We start from the raw sequence: 15,000 nt of genomic DNA on the forward strand, positions 1-15,000 counted from the left end.
AATCGCACTATCTCTCTTCTTCAGGCGCTCACACACACACGCACCGTCGTTGTATGTCTGCGAAAGTGGAAGACCCCCACAGGCGCCCTGAGCGACTGACACACTGAGGGCCTGCACGGTTCCTCAACTCTCTGTACCGTCTCTGCTGCCTCAGGTTAGCCTTCAGATTCTCTCTCCAGACGGTGTCTCCGGCGAGACGATATGCAGCTATCCATGGCTGTGTATCGCGATGTGTGTCCACACCTTTACCATTTCAGATTGTCCATTGCAAACATCGGTTGTCGCCGATGACGGCGCTTCGATGCTTGTCGGCGGGACTGTCCCCCTCCCCACCTTCCCAACTCCATGTCTCGGAGGCCGTGGTCACGGCCTGGTCGATCACGAGTGAACGACACCGTTACTCATACAATTAACACGAGATCTTTTCTGTTCTTTTTCCTCTTTCTCTACCACGCATCCCATCGCATCCCATCATCATCATCATCATCATCACCGTCATCGTCATCATCATCGGTTCCAGGGCCGCCGTGATACTTCGCGTACAGGCCGATGACGTTTTAAGGCCGTCGAATGTAGCGCAGCAGAACCATAATGTGCACGTACCGCGCCTCAAGATGACCCGCGTGCACATACCGTTCACCTTTCGGTTGCTCGACGCGGGAAACAATTCTTTCGACGGTAAGTTGTGTTGTGCCCACCACCACCACCACCGCCCAGCGCGATTACCCCGATGGAAGACGAGCGTAAACGCATGATGACGGCTATTGTCAGTAGGCGATCACCGGCGAATGATCGTGTAAGGCGCGTTGAAGAAGGTGTCTGATCGGTCATTGGTGTATTAATTCGTTTCCGTATCAATCGAACGTTTTGAGGGAGAAGTTCTTCTACATTTTTCCTCGAATGAACTTTTTGATCAAGAGGTAGTTTCTTGGTAATTGGTGAAGCGGACGGCTTTGATTACAATTACACTATTAGAAAGGATTCCACGTGAAATATTCAATAACAGGCGTAGGATTGTTAATTTCGTGAAGCGTAACTAATGGCAAGCTTTTTTTTATAAACCGTTGCACAGGAAATCTAAAAGATATTTTCTGCGCCATTGTTGAGTCCATTGCGTGTTGCTATTACACATTCCTTTAAAACATTCCTTTAAAATCAATTGTGTAGTGTTGGTATCGGCATCAATCGGCTTTTCTGTGTGCGGGATTTGGTCGACATTAGAACGTCATCAATGCACGAGCAGATATGATATGAAAAGTAATTTCAGTTGGGCGGTACGTTGCCATCCGGGCTGCGAGCTAGGAAGAGAAAAACAGTTTTTGCACCAACAGCGTTCAACACCATTTTACGATTCTATTAATGAACGATTGTATAGATGTACATAAACGGTATTCCCTCAAGCTTCCAGAAAGTAATTACGTGTTACAAGGTCAACACGAGTTAGCAGGTCAAAACAGGCACAAAGTGTTAAAGAACCATGTTGTCTATTTGTTGTCCATTCTAACCTTTCGTACTTGCCCGACGTAACCATCGTCTTGTACGATTAATAGTTTCCCTAATGAGATGTGCATTGCCAAGCTTCAATTTGCATTAGCACGTTGAACGGTTGAACCCGTGACTCTTAATTGCGCCACTGCACCGTTCTAGCTACACACAAGCGCACTTCGCTATGGGTGGTGAATACTTGCGGCCTGAAATTACTGTCATTCGTCTTGCCAATTGCCACCCTCCTATGGTCAACAATCGTTGCGAACTCATATTTCCTCCTGCCGATACCGGGAAGTACGCTTTTAGAACCTACCTTTCTCCGGATCTGTCGGAACACGAGAGCAGCTGGTCTCGTGTGCCCACTTGGCTCGTTGATCGGAGGCCTTGAGTCACGAAGAGCGCAGTGATTCTAGTACGATCCCAGCTGATGGACGGCGGCAAAAGACCGGCTTTGCGATGGCAGGGGTGATGCAACGGTGTGAATGCAATAGTTTGTTGCATCTCGTTGTAGTAGAACCGTAGGGGAGCCTCTCATCTTACCACCACCTTGTAATTCCAGTTTACTTAGCATCTAACCTACGTGACCAATGTCACGTGAGGAATGACTCCGTTCTAACCGCCACTCCGTTTGAGGGGTACACATGATCTACGTATCAGGTGGTGCAGCTGCTTAGCTTAACCACCACCCCCTTTACGTCACTAAGCCCCGAGCGGCTGTAGCACGAGGATTGTAATGGGTCAAAGGAGAGGTTGGGTTAGTGTCGGTAGTGGTGAGGGTTCACTGCTAATCTTGTTGTGACATATAAATAGCAAACAAACGACTGGGTCCTATTAATTTGCCAGTCAGATTAACCTGAACACATTCAATACGCTGCCTTTGATGATGTTTTGTAACCCAATAGTACTCTCTGCAAATCGCGGTTTAACAATGCCAGTTGCTACTTATTATCGCCCAGCAAACGGTTCCGTTCTTATCCATTCTTTTCCTTTCTCGCTTTCAGAGGTGCGCCTAGCGGTGTCCAGCCAGGTGAAGTACTCGCTGCAGGCGTTTTGGGGCGTATCGATTCGCGAGCTGCACGTTTCGCTGTGGAGAACCTGGAACGATCTCAAGGAGGCATCGAGCTCGCTTATCGTGGACTCCAGCTATTGTCAGCAACTGGCAACTAACGTAAGGTCTGACTTCACCTGTTGATATGCGAAATTTCTATTCCTGGGATGGTCATTTCGTTCGTTTTGTTTTATGTTTCAGCTCAATTGAGAAGCTCAAGGTCATTGGTTCGTGTTCCGCGGGAATCGCATCATTTCATAGCACCATTTCTTGGTAGCGAGCGGATGGTGGTGCTAGCGCTAAAGCTAGCTATATCGGGAAGAATGCATGTTGGCGGTCGCTAATTTTGACACCTTTTTCCAGTTTTTGGGGGCAATGGTATTGCTATTCGTATACTATAAGCTCGATACGCATGGCAAACGACTTAGCGATGAGTAGCAGCAGCGAGCGTCAGAACCCGGCCTTAAACAAAAGAAGAAAAAAACAAAAAAAAAAATCGGATAGGAAACACTCCTCCATGGTCACGAAGTGAACACAATTCATTAATATCGTAATCAAATTGAACATTCCTTACCAAACCCCATCGTTGCCTACGTGGGCCCCAGTTTCTCATTTTGGCATGTTTTTTTCCTTCTTTTTATTTCATGCTCTGACCGTACATTCCGTTGACGTCTACCGTGTGGTTGGATTGGTCACCGTACCTGGTCCACAGATGCTGTCAGCCACACACGGAGCACATCATAGCGCTGCAATCACCGAAACCACCACTAATTCTTGGTGCTCCGCCACGGTTAGCCTATCCGCTGGTGGTGTTTATGATCCGAGAGTGCGAACCAGATGAACTGCTTCATCCCGATGAGACGGTATGTATCTGTAGGTTCAGCAGCACACTTTGTGCTGCTGGTGCTTATGTCAGTCTACTTCCTACTCTTATCGATGCCATGCCTAGCCCCACTGAATGATAATCCTTAAGAGCATCCACCTTTCCGAACGTATTATGTGTGTTCCGGCGGAAGCACCTGCTTGCTGTCCGTCCGTGTGCCGACTGTTATGGCGTTATGGCTCCTTTCTTCGGTCTCATCATCCTGGGCCGTATTATTGTTACATCTGAAGTGGAGTCGTTGTGCCGTTTGTGCTGCATACATTAACTGTTGTGTCACCGGGACGGGTTTGGTGTTTGTTTCACTTTCGATTCGTTCGAGCTTATTTAAACGACGATGTTCTCGAAGCAAAGGCGCGTGATTCCGACCCGCACCGGTGTGCCACATTTCGCATAGCGTGGCGCGAGCGCGCTCTGTAAACCGGCCGGCGAAATCACCGTCATCACCGGCTTGTAGAGTTGTGTACGGGGAGGGGGCTCTGGAGGTTAATCAGCCGGCCTTTTACGTGCATTATGTAAAATTATATGTTTGTGTGTGTGTGTGTGTGTATGTGTGTCTGTATGTGTGAGGAGGCGTCATGTCTCTTCTTCTCTCGTTAGCCAGGCGTGTGATCTCGGGGAATGCTGTCTGTCGTTGCTATCGTTTTCCTCTTGCAATGCGCTGGTAGTCGGAAGAAGAAGAGAAGTGAGAGAGCGACGGTATGGGGGAAGTGGAGTGGTTTGAATAAACATTATCAAGGCAAATATTGCCAAAAAATACAGTCCGGGATGAGGTAAACTATAAATTCAACTTCCAAATCGGGGGAGGGTGATGGTGACGTATCCAGCAGGAGGATGATGGAACAGGAAGTGTTTGTGTGTGGCTGTAGCGATATTGTTACACGACCCGGTCAACCGTCGTCGTCGTCGTCGTCATATCGTTCCTTTGCGTAATCGCCAACCTTGCCTGTTTGCCTGGCGAACTTTCGTAATCGAAACATCCCGCGACGCGTTGACCCCATTCGCGGATTGGGACTAGGAGTTTTTTTTTATTTAATTTTTGTTATCGTACGCCTTTTTTACGCTCTCCCTCGAATGACTCGCGGGATTTGCGTTTGGCCATTCGAACACTTTCCTTTCGATTGTACAGAAAATGAAGAATGTTTGCCGGTTTTCAATGGAATACAGTATTCACGGCGGTAGGCACATTGCAGGATGACGGAGAAAGCGTCACAGCTGGGAATGTCACCTCGTTGCTATGGCAGCGTGTTGGCTACTTTTAACGGTTCGGCCGACTCTTTATGGCCTTTCAACAAGCGTTTTGGGATCGATTAATCAAATCAAAGATTCGCGGATTTGAGCACGGATCGAATCAGCGTCAGTTGAACTGCCGAGAGACTGGTTGCCATTCGTCAGGTCCCTTTTTTTTAGGTCGATTGTGTGTGATCAGACTGCTGATGCCGGAACGATCTTTCATCAAGTATGTGGCGCTCTCTCGGAGAAAGTTTCTTTTCTCTTCCATTGAGATGACCACCAGTAGGCGCAGGAAAATGGGACAATGGTTTTCCGCCTGTGCTGCTACCATTAGTAGGTTTCTCTGTCAATGGATCTTTGGTTGACCATTTCGATCTGGTACGATAAGGAACATTCGATCCACGCACCATGTGCTCGTCCGGGAAGCGGCGGAACGCAAAATCTGGCACAAGCATGATCTTGATGGGCCATCGTCACTAGCATCTTGGGGTCACGCGAGAAGCTACTTTCACCTGTATCATTAACTGATTCGAGTGAGCTGCCTTCGCCATCGTCACTAGCCGGCCTCCATCATCAAGTACGTGACACAGCACAGTCTTCTCCTCCACGTTCGTTAACGCGATTCGTCACCTTTCGCACCGGAGTCGATCTTCAGCGGGATTCGGGTTTAACCGCTTTCGTTTTCACTGTTGTGTGCTCAACCGACGAATCGCGCGCCCCGGGAGATGGATGGATCTTACTGTCTGCCTTCCTCTTCTTATCCGCATTTTGCTTTTTACCCTGCTCCACCAAACCGCACCCAGGGCAGGCAAATTGCGCAAAACTGTACTGAGGATTGCAAAAGAAAGTCGACAATTATGGTCGTCCTCCGGGTATTACGAGGCGGAAGATTGCGTCGGGTGTGTTTGTTTCGCTTTTTCCCGTTTTTTCTTCTTTCTCTGTAGTTCCCCTTGCGGCACCTTGTAAATCGAATTCAATCGTTTGAGAGCTGACGCGCGTCTGTGAATTGGACCGGACAGTCAAAAGTCAACAGCTCTTTCGTGGTAACCACACTGAAGTGGAATTGGCTGACATTCGAGGGTTTGGCTTTTGGGAATAACCTTTCGCCGAGACATGCCGGTTACGGACGTTTGCGGTGGATTGCAAGGAGATTTGCAAGGAACACATTAGAGACAGCCTAGGGATCTGCTGGTATCACCAGTTATCACTACCACTTGTTTGGATGACGTGGGTGCGATGAGAAAGAAGCGTTAATTTGTCGGACGTCCCTCGCTTAAAGCTCTTGTGTCATCCGTTCCCGGCCATTCTCACCAGTCTAGAGTCTAAGATCCGGTTCAGGAAAACGGTTAGCAAAGACGAAAGTACCAAACGAATGGCTAGTCTGTCAGCCGCCAAGGGTGATGTATAATTAATGTATTCGCTATCTAAAGACTATTAGATTAGAGAGTTTGTTTGCAAACGATTTCGCCAGTTAATGGCTATCCTGATCGGCTTGTGCGATGCGATCATGCGATCACAAGCAAATTAAGCGAACCTCGGTCAAATAGAAGCGGAGTATTGCCTTTTGCTGCTGATAAGTCCTAGCTACTGGTTTGTTTGGGCCCGGCCTGGTCTAGACGAACGTATGCGATCCGAAACCGTAGCTGACGTCGATTGATCGGAATTCATAGATGATGATGTTCATACGACAAGCGCGACCACATGCTTCACTGAATTTATAGCGGTGATGTTTGGAACATTATGCCTAAAGGAAATTTAATTATATTAAGCTAATACATTTTAGCTTCAAGCTTGTATCTTTTATGCATTAGAGAGCATTTCGTATTCATCGTGCGTTTAAGTTCACGTGTTTACGATTAGTTCATTAAATCACGACCTGTGTCAACACTGTTGATTTTCACAGGTCCATTGGATTGTAAAAGTGGTTCGGTTGTCGCTAAAAATGTAATAATAACCGGTCCGATTCGAATCGATGCGGATATCTCTTTTCTCGTTATGACGTATGTGTACCAGCTGTTCATTGATGCGAACTGTTTCTTTGACCTTTTGCGATATAAGCTCATTTGCTGTTTTCATTCTCGTGCTGTGGTTGTTTTAGCTAGAATGATATGATTATGAAGCAGACTTAGAAGAAAAGAAGAGTTGAGAAACTTATAGAAAGCGAACCTAGTTAAGTTTGTAGTGATTGCTGTTTTTTTTATTAATGGCTCATCGTGCATGAACTAATACTACTACTGTTCTTGCTATAATGATCCGTTAAACGTTACATTAAAATGCCTAAAAGCATATGAGTCCTTGCACTACAATAACATTTGGCGGCAACAGCTGCAGATCGCGTAACGATTTTTTAACGCCTTTCACTGACCCTCGTCAATCATCACCTACCGATTATATGCTTATTTTCCGCCTGTACTCGGGGGATACAATGGGTTCATAAAGGTCCCTATACTCCATAAGTCTTGTCCATTGTGTTGAAGGTGAGATGTGACGATTACAAATGGCATCAAAAAACGATCCAAACGTAGCCCTTCAGTTCTCCTAGTACGTGCACGTTTCTAATGGCCAATTTGGCACGCTCTTGATCTGATCCACAGGTAATTCTGGTAAATGTCGTTCACTTGCGAGACCCGGTATGCCCACTGCCAACATCGATTCTGGCCCAATATTTGAAGCAAGCGAGTGGTCAGCTGTCCTGTCTGAAGGTGAGTTCGAACTGTGTGTGTTTTCTCCCTCTTTTTATTAGATAATTACGTCGATATTCACCTCTCGGCGCTGCGATCAGCTAACGTGGACATCACCGACGACGCTACGATGCGGACGAAGAGAGGCAGCACCTGATTAACCGAAAGCCTACAACGGAACCAATTGTAAAACTGTAAACTGATGCCAATGCCCTCCATCGGTCCGAGTTTCATCTTACCGTTTGAGACCATTCAACCACGTAGCGGAATTTTCGATGGGTTGCGATGCTGCTGCTTAGAACAAACATCTTTGGTAGTGCGTCCCTTGCTGCTGCACACTCTTACCCCGCACAGCGTACGCACGTTCGTTTCGTTTGGTATTTGCGGCAATGTTACACAATCCTGTAGCAGCACATACCGAGTGCACCGAGAGTCTCGACCTTCACAGTTCAATCGACTGAGCAATGACGCGAGATCGGTTGAACCAATGTCTGTGCTGTGTGTGTGCGCGCGCGCGCTGAGGGGCCAAGTCTTTAGCTACGTACACCGCCAAGCATTGGTGAAGGGAGCATATGCAAGAAGACGTTCGCCAATATGTGTGTGGAAGCTGACACGATCCACCGTTTGAGAAGGCATTGCGGTTTCAAATGCCGTTGGGGCAGATATCATGAGCCTTGGTGACGGTTTGTTATGCTCGTAGCCGCTTTGATTTGACATAGAGGTTGCCAGGCGGATGCTGAGATTGCGGATAGGCCTGCCGTCCAGCTGATGGTGGTGTGGTTTAGATTTTCATGGGCAACATATGGTAGCAGACTTTGTGCCGGTGATCTGGCACAAGACGAGACACCATACAGAGGTGAACATATTATTGATTGGTGGTCAAAGTTAATTAGCGAAACTTGGATTTCATTGCTACCAAACTTGAGCAAGGTGGAGAATATATGGTAGTTAAGCACCTGTGATACAACCCAACAAGTTTTGCGCCGGAATCTGCCTAAATTGGTTGATAAAAGGAATTTTCTTGTTATCTTTGTTCTTGTGTCTTGTTTTTCTCCAAATCGAGCAATGATTGACAATTTTTACGACACTGGATTATTTCTTGGATGCTTTGATTGAATCCTATCAAAATGGGATTAATGGCAAAGAAAGTTCCTTAAGAATTCGTTTATAAAAGTCAGTGCACAATAGCAATAACGTTGATGTTTTTTTTGTTGGTATTATAATCGTAAGAGGTAATTATAATTAAAGAGAAAAAGCACAAATTTAAGGAAGGATCATAATTTGAAAACAAACTATTGGTTATGATTAAAAGCGAAACATAGAGGTTGAAAGTGGAAAACAACATTAACAGTTTAGCTACGAGAATAGCATGATTTTTTTTCTTTCTTGTCATCAAAGTAGACCTTCAGCTATACTGCTGTATGCGTCTAGCGTTTCTCCGGCTACGGCAATCTTAGGATGCCCGAATGCTTAGGGGCGACGTCCATTGACCACGCTGCTGCCATTGACCACGAGCAGCGCACAAATCCACCGGTCAGTCAAATTGCCCTTACATTCGCCTACTCTGTCGTTTGAACGACACGGTGTGGGGCATGATATTGTGCGCGAGGGGATATAAACCTGCCACCGTGTGGCTCGATTATATTTACATTGGGCACCGTACCGTCGTCGTCGTCGTCGTTACAAGCGTAGACGACGAGGCAGATAAATGAACTCATTGCGGGCCAATGTGATGCCAAATACCGGTTTGCGGGTTGGTGTGGTTCGGCTGCTGCATTCGCTGCTCTAGTCTCCGGGTGGTTCGGCGCCTTTTTTCGTTTCATTTTCCTCTTAAGGTGTCTACTAACTAGCGAACTCAGGCTTTGGCAGTGGGGGCCCCTTGTGTTTTTAGAGAGCTTAAAGAGGGATGGAGACAACGTTCATTAGCTCACGCCAACACGTTCGCGCACGAAAACGATCGGAAGGCGTTATTTCATGTAGGTGAGCCTGCCACCACGGGAGTTGAGGCCTCCCGGACATGGGTGGTCAAGCCGAAGCAAAAGGAGACGACGACGATCACTGGGCAGAGGCAGGTTGGCGGGGGGCATTTTTGGTTAAGCTTCTTCCATCCAGCGCCTACTTTGATCGACTTCGCGCGCGCGCGCCACAAAAGCACTAAGAAACCCACCGATCCCGGTTTCTAGATGATTTTGGGTCTGCGTGATCGGTCGTGTCGTGGTCCGTGTACCTGGCGCTGGTGCTAGTGCTGGTGAAGGTCACTGGAACCGTGTGCCATCAGATTGAAAGTCAATCGGAAAATAAGGAAGAAGCAAACCACCTGATGGTGGGTGATGCTGGTGATCGGCTCGACACTCGGAAAGAGATTGTTTTGTGTGCTTATTTTAAATTTTGTTTCGTTTTTCGTTTCTTTGCAGCAACTCTACCTGGCTACCGGTGATCCGATGATGGCGGATGAAGGAAGCAGTACTGGCGGCAGTATGGCCGGTAGTAATGCTGCTAGTAGTACAGCGTCAGCGAACGGTGTTGGTGGCGGTGGTAGCGTTGGGGCACCCACCGGTACACTGTCTCTAGCCGAACCGGTCGCCTGTGCCGGCAACAATGAGCCGTTGCTCTGTTCCGATTCGGCACCCCGTGACTGTCCAGTCGGTGAGCAGCTGTGCGTCGTGTGCCATTACTTTCCACTTTCCCGTGCTCTGCTTCCCTGTCGACACACGTGCATCTGTGCAGTTTGTTTCTGTAAGTATCGTAGCGTAAAGGAGGTATTTTGTACGCTCCATGAGACGTATCTAAGCCTTACGTAATGGCAAGAACAGTTATTGCAAGGTCAGCTTGCATCTCGGTGCTGGCGACGACTCGTTCGTGCTTAGCGCGACTACACGCACGGTGACCCCGAGCGCGTAATAAGCATCTAACTGTACATTAATTGCTGGATCGTTGAGCCACTGAACTTCCGTCGCCAGTTTTTTGTTCTTGATTTGTTTGGTTATAATCAACATGCTTGTGAAGTGAGCTCGTAATTGCTTCCGTCCGTATGCTTTAACCCCCCTGTATCGTTCTGTTCTCATCCCGCCGTGGTCCGTTCACTTGCAGCCAAACTAGACCGATGTCCGATGTGCCGCGCCACCATCACCAGTTACTTCTGCATACGAACCGAGGAATACCTGCCGGCAAGCACGACGAACGAGCTTAAGGTCAACAGCAAACCGAAAGGAACCGTTCACTGGCTGGACGCGCTGAACGATCGGCTTACCGATTTTCTGGGCTTTCGGTGAAGCAGCCGCTGGAGTTGGTAATGATGTGGAGAAGTGCTAGGCTGAGACGAAGTGTGCGAAATAGAGCCGACAGATCGAAAAGAAGGGGTGGGTTGTATAGAATGCCGTTCTGTTGAAGTAGTAGCAGCAGTAGTTTTGCGTGGTCGTGCGCGAGAAGAAATGGGAGAGGGGAGGGGGGGGGGGGAGAATTGTATATTTCGATCAGCAGCGATCAGGGGAATGGCGCATAGCTCTCAGGCGCATTCCAATAAGCCCTGTAAGGCATGTAGGCACGATCTAAATATGAATAATATTACTAATTATTAGCAAACGTTCGATGAACCGTGGTGCGGAACGAAATTCGGCACGGCATGCTGTAGTTCTGGGCATCCTTGCGCCCGCCTGGCAGAGACACTAAATCTGTCCTCCTGTGTTTCACCCTCCCGAGGGAACAACGCGATGCAGGCCAAGTCGAGGAGTAGAGCAGGCAGGGATTGCGTTTGTCCCAATAATGTGTTTTTTATTATTATTATTATTTTAAACTTGATGTTTGCTTTACGCAAACCAACTACTGCTGAACTACATGAGTTTCGATGAGGATTATTTCTATAGCTGTGATTTTAAAACGAGAACATAAGTGATGCGTTGCAAGGAAAGCAAAAGAAAAAAAAAAACGGAGGAGAAAGCAAGAGCAAACGAAGTAAATCTTTGTCCACGGATGACTGATTTGTGTTTTAAAAATAAAGGAATATCTAAACTACTTAACCATGCGGCTGCCTTCGCACTGCTATCGTTCGTATGCCGACAGGAACTACACGTTGTGTATCACAGACTGTTGCTGGGCTGTAATAGTTCCCAGTGTTTGTACCGCCAGAAGAAATACGTTAAATATCCGCCGGATGTCTACGTTAAATGATCAGTTCTGCCTGGGAAGATGCTTTTTATTCTTTCCGTTACTTTTTGGATTTTTTGATTCGCGAACGCACTCTCATCGATTGATCCCTATCTGTCACACTTTGTCATTTCCTGCTTTCGCGCCTGGGACAAATACTGCGGCTTGCAGAAAATGGATCTGCAACATTAGATTTTAACTAAAATGCACGGGATCGGCACCAATCCATGGTGTATAATGAGAGCAAGGACAAGCCACGAGTACCAGACAAGACGCAACACGTGGTTGCCAGGAATCCGGTCCAGTATGTGGACAGGATCATCCTGCGCCATCTCGCCGTAAACGCCACTTCGAAACTCTTCGTCGTTACGAAGAGCTCCGCGCGCGCGGGAATAGTACGTCTCACCAGTACGGGGATATTGAGCTACGTCAAGGCAGCATGGGCAGCCTTGACGGTACTTCATTACTTTAACCCCTGTTGCCAAACACCGTGCTTCTTCGTCCCCCACAACCGACAGCACTTCTACAGAACAGGTGACAGAGTTCACCTGCAATTCATTTAAAATTAATCGCGAGGCCACATTAACGAATTCATCCAGGAATTCAAAGGGAGGTTTCGTCGTAGCAGTAGTCGTCGTCGTCGTCGTCGTAGCCGGCATAGTCGTAGTCGTTGTTCGCGGAGCTTTGCCTCAACGCTGTTATAAAAACAATAAAAGCGTCTTATTTCGCCTACTTTCTCGCTTTAAAGCAAAGAAACAGAGTTTTTGAGAGTGTTTTGGGTTCTAGTTTTTATTGGTTCCGTGTTTTAATGTTTTCACACAACTTTATTCAAAATTTGTTACCGGTCAATGCCTTGTAGGTCATTGCATACAATTCACTCCTCACATTGTGCTCACAACTCACTTCTCACACTCACCGGCCGGTATGTTTTCGTGAGCAAAACATCGACCGTGTTTTTAAAACCCTAAATTAAAACTGAACAAATCTAAAAGATCCGGTTTTCCCGAGAAGAAGTGCCTTGAATACAGAGATCCATCGCGATGCAGGTAAGTGCAACCCTGTTTTATTCTTGTCGGATTACCCTGAATACCCCCGTTTTGTAGGAACCGGACGTGGATGTTTTGCGGGCGTTCATAGTCGAGCCGCAGATTCCGCTGCACGATCCGAAGCGGTTCTACCAGCCACGGCAACCGACGCTGGAACTGCTGTACGAGATACCTAACGCACCGATCGGCAGCCGGATCGTAGCGAATCGCTGTGCCGAGATGGGGCGCTTGTTGGACTTTGTCGAGGTGGCGATTGCGGATGCCGGTGCGAATGCGAAAAACTCGATGTCCCTGCAGCGGGAACCGGTGGAGGGAGAATCGGCCCGCGGGTCCGCCTCGTACTTCCCATTTTGGCCCGGTGGCTTTGAGGCTCCGGAGGCAATGATTAACACTGTCGCATCAGCGGACGGTGGCGATGGCGATGCGCTGCTGTTCGACGAGAACAACCTGAAATCCTGTCCACCCGGATTTACGAATGGAATCGAGTTTACGAAGAGCGGTACGAGTGGCAGCAACCGAAATGCAACGCATGGTGACACGCAGGCCGGTGCCGTGGTGGATCTTTTGTCAGCGATCGAGGATGAGGAAGGATTTACGCTGTTGGCCGAGAAGGTTGAGCCAGAGGCTACAACCACCACCACCACCCGAAAAGAGTCCCGTCCGGACGGCAAAACCGGAACGGCTCTAGAACTCGGTGAAGGTGAAGAGGAAGATCTGTTGGCCACGGAAGGGGTTCAGCATAGGACGGCTCCGGTTCTGAACATTTCGGCCAACAGTGGCAATAATCTGCAGTCGGCCGAGTGGGCCGAGATACTGGACATTTCGAAGCCGGTCGATGATTTTTACGTCAAGATACCGGTAATGGCACACCGGTTTCCGTTCGAGCTGGACATCTTCCAGAAGCAGGCCATACTAAAGCTCGAGGAGCACAGTCACGTGTTTGTGGCGGCTCACACGTCCGCCGGAAAAACGGTGGTCGCGGAGTATGCAATCGCCCTGTCTAAGAAGCACCTGACAAAAAGCATCTACACTTCTCCGATCAAGGCACTGTCGAATCAGAAGTACCGTGATTTTAAGACCACCTTCCAGGATGTCGGTCTGATGACGGGTGACATCCAGATCGATCCGACCGCTTCCTGTTTGATCATGACGACGGAAATCTTACGCTCGATGCTGTACTGCGGCAGTGATATCACGCGCGATCTCGAGTACGTGATCTTCGACGAGGTGCACTACATCACGGACTCTGAGCGGGGTCATGTGTGGGAAGAGGTGCTGATCTTGCTGCCCGATCATGTGTGCATCGTCATGCTGAGTGCGACCGTGCCCAATACGCTCGAGTTTGCGAATTGGGTTGGAAAGACGAAGAAAAAGCGGGTGTACGTGGTGAGCACGGCGAAGCGTCCCGTGCCACTAGAACACTATCTGTACACGGGCTTTGGCGGTAAGTCGAAGAGCGATTGCTTCCTGATCGTGAACGAACACAGTGCGTTCACGCAGGAAGGCTATCGAAAGGCCAAAGAGTGTATGGAAGTGAAACAGGCCAAAGCATCCGGTGGTGGTGGTCCGGTGATGCGAAACCAGAAGCGCACGGGACCGTACAGTCAGAAGCAGGAGCAAACGCTCTGGGTTGGATTGATCCACCATTTGAAAAGCCAGGACAAGCTACCGGTGGTGGCGTTTACGTTGTCACGGAATCGTTGCGATAGCAACGCGGACGCGCTGCTATCCTGTGACTTGACGACGGCCCGGGAAAAGTACGCCATCAATTCCTTCTTCCAGCAGTGTCTGCACAGGCTCATTCCTCCTGATCGTGCGTTACCACAGGTACGGCAGATGCAGAGTTGCCTCGAGCGTGGTATCGGCATCCACCATAGCGGTATTTTGCCGATCCTGAAGGAGATCGTTGAGATGCTGTTTGCGCGCGGACTGGTAAAGATCCTGTTTGCGACGGAAACGTTTGCCATGGGTGTTAACATGCCGGCCAGGACGGTTATCTTCGATAGTACGCGTAAGTTCGATGGTCAGTGTGTGAGGCCACTGCAACCGTCCGAGTATACGCAGATGGCGGGACGTGCGGGTCGTCGTGGATTGGACAAGACCGGGACGGTCATTATCATCTGCAAGAACGAGGTACCGGCCGAGAGCGAGCTGAAGACGATGATAATGGGTAAGCCGGTGCGGTTAGAATCCCAGTTCCGGCTGACGTACGCCATGATGCTGTACCTGTTGCGCGTCGAGCTGGTGACGGTCGAGAACATGATGCTGCATAGCTTCCGGGAGTTTGGCAAGCGACAGCAAATACCACAGAGCAAACTGGAACTTTCCAAGGTACAGGAGAAGGTATCGCGGCTCAATAAGCTCGGCGATCATCTACAGCCACTTTGTGACTTTTATCATGCCGCGGAAGAAAGCATCCGTTTATGGGATGAAATAATGGTAAGCCGGGAAACGCTTGCACAGGGATCGCTAGCTAATCGT

At 48.5% G+C, this 15,000-nt stretch overlaps 2 protein-coding genes and 1 long non-coding RNA gene across 7 annotated transcripts in view; 2 read left to right on the forward strand and 1 right to left on the reverse strand.

Annotated features, from left to right (window-relative positions):
- LOC125951777 (uncharacterized) overlaps window positions 1–2,030 on the reverse strand; it is a 5,953-nt gene extending 3,923 nt beyond the window's left edge. Inside the window, exon 1 of the long non-coding RNA XR_007468797.1 lies at window positions 1,802–2,030. This is a non-coding gene — a long non-coding RNA (uncharacterized LOC125951777). The remainder of the gene's footprint in view (window positions 1–1,801) is intronic.
- LOC125951775 (cell growth regulator with RING finger domain protein 1-like) overlaps window positions 1–10,762 on the forward strand; it is a 19,419-nt gene extending 8,657 nt beyond the window's left edge. For all 5 annotated transcript variants that reach the window (XM_049680805.1, XM_049680803.1, XM_049680806.1 and 2 more), the window contains exons 3-8: window positions 521–678; window positions 2,490–2,661; window positions 3,249–3,399; window positions 7,244–7,351; window positions 9,745–10,066; window positions 10,421–10,762. In XM_049680805.1, coding sequence (XP_049536762.1) covers window positions 521–678; window positions 2,490–2,661; window positions 3,249–3,399; window positions 7,244–7,351; window positions 9,745–10,066; window positions 10,421–10,602 — 1,093 coding nt within the window. In that variant the 3' untranslated portion in view covers window positions 10,603–10,762. The remainder of the gene's footprint in view (window positions 1–520; window positions 679–2,489; window positions 2,662–3,248; window positions 3,400–7,243; window positions 7,352–9,744; window positions 10,067–10,420) is intronic.
- A 1,559-nt stretch (window positions 10,763–12,321) lies between these two features.
- LOC125952473 (helicase SKI2W) overlaps window positions 12,322–15,000 on the forward strand; it is a 4,346-nt gene continuing 1,667 nt past the window's right edge. The window contains exons 1-2 of the mRNA XM_049681941.1: window positions 12,322–12,519; window positions 12,577–14,958. Of these exons, the coding sequence (XP_049537898.1) occupies window positions 12,514–12,519; window positions 12,577–14,958 (2,388 nt within the window). The 5' untranslated portion in view covers window positions 12,322–12,513. The remainder of the gene's footprint in view (window positions 12,520–12,576; window positions 14,959–15,000) is intronic.

The sequence above is a fragment of the Anopheles darlingi genome, chromosome 2 (genome assembly GCF_943734745.1).
Source record: "Anopheles darlingi chromosome 2, idAnoDarlMG_H_01, whole genome shotgun sequence".
Taxonomy (NCBI): domain Eukaryota; kingdom Metazoa; phylum Arthropoda; class Insecta; order Diptera; family Culicidae; genus Anopheles; species Anopheles darlingi.